This window comes from Protobothrops mucrosquamatus, unplaced genomic scaffold (genome assembly GCF_001527695.2).
Source record: "Protobothrops mucrosquamatus isolate PMUCROS unplaced genomic scaffold, P.Mucros_1.0 scaffold_149, whole genome shotgun sequence".
Lineage (NCBI taxonomy): Eukaryota > Metazoa > Chordata > Lepidosauria > Squamata > Viperidae > Protobothrops > Protobothrops mucrosquamatus.
Window position 1 is genome coordinate 784,248 of NW_015386225.1, and position 6,618 is coordinate 790,865.

The window sequence follows — 6,618 nt, forward strand, 5'->3', positions numbered from 1 at the left end:
CTATTAATCCATGAAAACAATTAAAATTCATGCATGGTTACCCTTGACGATTTCTGCCCACACACCTTGGAATTTATATTAACATATTTAAAAATGCATGTGTCTCTATTATCTATTTTTAAGCTGAACTGATATATTCCAATCATTAGATTTATGATTCAGTACATGCTAATTATTACAACTTACTCAGTGCAATCAGGGTCATTCCAATGAAGCAGTAAGACTGCACTTCTAATTTAACAGGTAGAAGAGTAACCATGGAAGCATGCTTAAAATTTCAAAGTCCTGCTAGTAACAGGCTTATAAGGTACCAAGCTTTTACTGCCTTTAAAAAAGAGTAATTGGTTTTATAGGATATCCCTTTGCATTGTTCCCAGAGATGCTGTTAGACTCTAATAACAAAAAAGATCGGGAATGTTAGCCTAGTTATAAATTTCATGTTTCTAAATGAAGACACCAGCATAATGCATTTTTGTAACTGATTCAGATCTGAAAGAAAATGCTTGTACAAAGATCTTCATCTCTGCCAATATTTCGAAGAGCAGTTAAATCTTAGCTTTTCTATAGATTTTGGAAATAGAATTTATGTAAATTTACCTGTTCTTGAAGTATTAAATGGTTTGTTATTACTGTATGATATTCTACGGTTTTAAACCTAATTGGCAATGGTTAGCCGTTTCTTTGTATATAGAAGCAGCAATGCGGTGTAAAACATGTCAATACAGAATTTGTTTTATTCAACATACCCCATTCTATCCATACATAATATACTTTATGTATCAAATTATAGCTTGATGAATAGTAGCTGCTTTTTCCATTTCTAAAGAAGAAAAAAATAAACACAAACCAGCATGATGTGTTCTATTTAGATGAACAAAATGTGCTACAACATAATGAGAAATCTGTGATGACTAATCCCACCTAGATTTATTTGGAACATAAAAGGCATTTCAGTGTGGCAAATTACATGTAACTTCATTACAGAATAAAGTAATAAATAAGCACAAAGACTCACAATAAAACTTAACTGAATTTTAAATTCCAGTTCAACTATAATTTTTTATTTTTACTGAAACGTTTACATCACTGCACTAAGTATTTTGATTTTTAAAGAACATTCCTGATATTAAAAAAACAATTCTTCTAAAATACAATGACAAACCTTTAAATTATGTACATTTTGCCACTTTATTTTGTAAAGTATCTAGTACAGTCAATTCATTTCTAGGTTTTCTTTTTAATTAAGAATTTCTTGCCATTAGTTTGAATTTTCTGGAAGAGTTTTTTTATTCTTGAATATTTCAAAGTACAGTAAAAAAACATTGGAACAATACAAGCTAAGTAATATGTATGGATATAGCCTCTGCCAGTATATTACATATAATATATCAATATCTTAAACTAGTAGACAATTACATGGCTGCTACAATACATAAAAGATTCAACTGTAATGCTCTGAAAACCATAAGGTATCCAATCATCTTTTCCACAAAAAGTGGATTATGTACATTCCAATCTAAGCTGCCAACCAAAGTAAGAAACTGTATGCAGTATACAAAACAGAAAGGACAAAAATACAGACAAGATTATTGGAATTTCATTTAGAATGTTTGAGATTAAAAATATTGTAAAAGAACCAATGTGGGCGTATTTACAAGATTTCCTAGAAATTTCTTCAACTTCAGAGATTTTGTTTCTCAAGTGTCTGTATTCTTAATTAGAAGACTGAGTAGAGTTTTATAATTTGTGACTAGACTCTTGCAGTAATCCAACAATTTTACAGCAATAGTCATATTTTTCAGCCAATATTGTAAAACGCTGCAAAACTTGATTCCACTGCAGATAACCGTTGTGCTAGTACTTTCAGTATTGTTTCTGCCTGTTAAATACAATTTTAAAAAAAATCAATTTAATATACCACTTTTCTCCTACTTCATCAGTACAATCTGAAGACAGTCAGAATGGATACTACCTTTCATTCCCCTATCTTATAACTGATATAATAGGGATTTGGAACTGCATGATACATTGATCTCAAACCAGCATTGTGCAAAAAGCTTAAGCAGTTGCATGAACATATAAAACTAGTGCTAATATATGTTTAATCAGAAAAACAATTATATTTTCATACAAAAGTACACAGGAAAGGATAAAGAAATGTATTTCTTTTCCACCCAAATTTTCCCTTAGCTGCTATTGACAGAATTTTACTTATATATGAATAAAAGATTTTAAGAATCCATCAATACATCTAAATAAATAAGGATAAAAGGCAAAATATAAATACAGAATAATTATCTTACCCTTTCTAACGATTCTTCTAAACTAGCTCGACTTTCAAGTGTGAGAGGTTCCTCATCAATGTCAGCTTTTTGTTCTGATGACCCTAAGGTATAACTTAGACATTTATAGTTATAAGTAGCATAACAATCATTTATGGGAACAATCATGACTATAGTACTTACTGCAATAGAATCCGTCAATGGCAGTGATTAAGGAAAAGAAAACAATTCTCATTTTTCTGTAGTAGTAATAATTAACACTAATATTACTAATGAGTCTTATGAATTCAGAACATAAGTAAATGATCAACCAATTCAATGTCATTTTAAAAAGAATGTCCAGAAGACATTGTAACTTTCTGTTTTCACTTGTTTACTAAGAATATTTGATTTTTATTGGTCAAGTGTTTCTGAAAATACAGAGGACTGATTCCCACCCAAGTATGGAGATTTGCAGGACAGCTGTGTTAACCTATGGTAGCAAAAAATCACAAAGAATGTAGTAGCATCTTTCCAACATATTTTGATTAACATTTATTACATTTTTATTAAAAGGCATAAGATTCTGTGAGCTGTGTTTTAATGACATTAGTTAGTTGAAAAATGTGCTATTAAACTTAATTTTTTTCATTTGCAGATGGCTATTTTATTCCCACATTGAGATTTAGAACCAAAAACTTTAAAAAAGAAAAACCATTGTGATTAGAATTATGCAAACACCAGAATTCTAAGTAAATAATATATACACAATGTCAACAATGTTGAAGTACTACTATAGATATGTGATTATAACTCCTTATCTCTGGAACTTATACAGACTTATTTTTTCATAAAGAGATGGATATAATATTTGAGGGAGAAAGAAGAAATGAAAGAATCTCAATGCTTGAAATCAAACAAAAATGAGGGCCGCCATTTCTGATGTATTTTTCTTCTTCCACAAAGCAGTAGCACAAAAAATGATGCTTCATAAATTTAAAGCAATAGGTAATAAATATTATTCCATTAGACTTGAAACATTCTATTTGCCTTTGCAGCAAAATAAAAATCTGAAAGTGAAGAAGTTAAATCTCTGAAGTAACCAATTCTACTTAAGAGATTATAAGGAAAATGTGATTAGCAAGTTCCATTGTAAGTTCACTTACCTTTCTAGAGAGTCTACCTTTAAGCAAAACAAATCTCGTTTGTAGTCAAGATGTCTTGGGGTACATCTATAAATGTTTCCAAGGTTCATGCTGCAGCCAGAGCAAAACAAGGTTTCAAGAATACTGTAAAACAAAACATCAGATTTTTAATAATATGCTCTAATTTAGATTTCCTACAAATGAAGCAAATAATACTGAAAGTTCCTGGAGAAACAGACATAATCTCTCACAGATTTTATCCTCACATTCAGGTTTGATCTCCCATTTTCCTCTCTCTTGCCTCTTGATTTAAAAAAAATGAAAAAAAAAGTACTATGTTGTGATAATGAATTGGTCTAACACAAATATTACTATTAGTTTGCTAGATTCAGATAAATTAAACAGTAGGGCATCTAAATATGGTTACTATTAAACTACATGGGCATGTCAAAACAAAAAAAACCCCCACTTTGATAAAAAATAATCAGCTACACCAACATGAAGTTCTGCTATAGGTCAATTATAACTTTCATTCTGAAGTTCTAATCATAACTTACCAGCCAGTTTCACCTGCCTGGCTTGAAAGTCTTTGCTCTTTGTCTACTGAGACATTGCGTGTAACACCTGAAATGTGAAAGGTACACATCAAAGCAGCAGAAACAAAATGTTCTCTTAAAAAGGCAGGCCACTTTAATAAACCAAAGAATACATAAAGCAATGTCAAGATTGTATGATAGTCTTCGGGCCAAAAAAGATAACAAAGTTTTTGTTTTAACAATTAAAGCATTTATATTCCGTTCCGAGTTGGGGGGGGCATAAAAACCGCCATTCAAATGAATATGTAACATAGAAAACTAAAGGTGAGTAAAAAAAACAATACAATGCAGTGAAACAGCATATGCAACCTAAGCAACAGATAAACCAGCTTTGTTGCACGTGAAATTTGCTGCAGATCACAAATTCAGACTGCAACTTAACTTGGGTTTGGGATTCCGCAACTGAAGTTCAACAATCAACACACATTAAAAAAGAAAAAAAAAAAAGAAATCTAAATAATCTGAGAAAGGGAGAAACGTTTAGCCTAGAAGAGACTGTTGCTGACTACAGGTAGTCCTCAACTTACAACCACAATTGAGCTCACACCTTGTTGTTAAGTGAGACATTTGTTAAGTGAACTTCGCCCCATTTTTACACCCTTTCTTGCCAGGGTTGTTAAAACGAATCGCTGCAGTTGATAAGTTGGTAACGTGGCCTGTTAAGCGAAGCTGGCTTCCCCGTTGATTTTGCTTGGCCAAAGGTTGCAAAAGGCAACCACGTGACCTCGGGAAACGGCAACCGTCGTAAGTCCGAACCAGTTGCGAAGCATCTGAATTTTGATCACACGTGGGGAGGAGGCTACAAAGGTTGCAAGGGTGATATAATGGACGTAAGTCGCTTTTTTTCAGAACGGTCGCTCAACGAACCGTTGTAAGTCGACGACTACCCGTACTACGTTAACACAGAAGCGCAGCCCGAGAAAGACGCGAATGGCCGCTGCCTCGACCACAAGCAGGCCGCGCGCGCCTCGAGGAATGGAACGGCACGCGCACGCGCGGGAAAAGAATTTCGACCAACCGCGCGCAGCGTTGCTAGGTAGCCGCGCGCGGTTTCTCCCCCCCCCCCACACTGACTGTTAAGCAGGATGCAATTGGTATCCTCGTCGTTAGTCTCCCAGCTGAGCGTGTCTCCTACAATCCGGTTGCATCTGGCGCAGAGGAACACCATAGGCAGGTCCTCCGCACCCGGCCCTTCCTGGTTATCGGGCCCTAGTGTGTCAGAGAATGTGTCCATCGGCAGAGAGCTTTCTTCAAACAGGAACGCCGCCATTTTTTTTTCCAAGCCACCCGCGCCGAACTCCGCCTCCTCTCTTGCCTCAATACCGGAAATCACGGGCGGCCCCTCTCTACCAGGTTGTTTCGTTTTCTTTCCCGAGGAGAGGAGGCAGAAGCAGTCGCGGGGCAAGAGGAGGGAGGGAGGATTTGGGCGCATGCGCGCTAACTCACGCTCTCCCGCCACCTGCGAAGGCCGCCGTTGGTGGATTCGCGGTGGAAGCTCTTTGAACGCGAACGGCTTGGAGCTGAGCTTGATAGCTTGCGAGCGTGTTTCGCCTGAAGAACGAGACATATGGACGCCAGTTTCATTTAGTTCTGAATCGTGGCTTGCATTTAGACCAGTGTTTCTCAACCTTGACAATTTTAAGGCATGTGGACTTCAACTCCCAGAATTCCACAGCCAGCAATGTTGGCTGTGGAATTCTGGGAGTTGAAGTCCACATGCCTTAAAATGGTCAAGGTTGAGAAACACTGATTTAGACTGTGCTATTCTATAATGCACTACTGTACTCTTTTTTTAAAAAAACCGCGTAAATGTATAAAAAAACAAAAGAAACTTGTGATAAAGCCTAAACGTGTGTTAACAGGTAGTCGTGGGGACCCTGCTGGGCCTCTCAAACGTTTATACTTTTTGGGATTCAGAGAGCTGAATCACCCAAACCCTACCCCAAAATGAAGTTTTTAATTAAATCTATTATGTAACCCTTGTCCTTTCTTGTCAGATTTCTATCAAGAGACTTGACAAGCAGCATCTGATATTCTAAAATGAATTTAAACAGTTGTTCAACAATCTGAATGCAAAGTATTTTGTACTGTTGGCATGAGATTTTAGCACAAACAATAACAGTGGGCATGGCTCCTACTCAAAGCAAGAGACATTCAGTGTCATTTTAGCATTTGGCAGCTGTTACAGCAGAAATGAAGGTCAGCCTGAATAGTTCTGCTATCTCAAGGTAATTAAGGATGTCAAATGAAAAAATTATTCACACAATTACAGCGTGTCATTATGGAAACACTGTAGTTTTGTGCTGGATCTATTAGAGTCCAAAGCTACCTTGGTTGTATTCCTGAAATGACTAATGCAACAAATTATACTGTGCCCTATGAATATTACCTGGATTACTTTGATCTACCTCCAGTTGATGCAAGTAATCTGAAAGCCAACAGATGTAAGTACTGCTGTTCTTTCCACTATGTAGGAATAAATATTTTATCCCCCCCTTAAATGAAAGAGTAAGTCATTCAGATATAAATATCTTAGGGTAGGAGAAATCTAGTTCAGGGAAACCTTGAATTCTAGGGGTGGAGATACGTGTAATCTTGATGGCCAGTGTTACACCT

General features: G+C 35.8%; 1 protein-coding gene across 1 annotated transcript; it reads right to left on the minus strand.

Annotated features, from left to right (window-relative positions):
* Window positions 1-901: 901 nt before the first annotated feature.
* Window positions 902-5,307, minus strand: MIS18A (MIS18 kinetochore protein A). The gene is made up of 5 exons (XM_015819443.1): window positions 5,077-5,307; window positions 3,964-4,030; window positions 3,428-3,550; window positions 2,304-2,397; window positions 902-1,879 (listed from the first exon to the last, which is right to left on the minus strand). Exons 1-5 carry the CDS (start codon window positions 5,270-5,272, stop codon window positions 1,799-1,801), a joined length of 561 nt encoding a protein of 186 aa, XP_015674929.1. The 5' UTR covers window positions 5,273-5,307; the 3' UTR covers window positions 902-1,798.
* Between the last annotated feature and the right edge of the window lie 1,311 nt (window positions 5,308-6,618).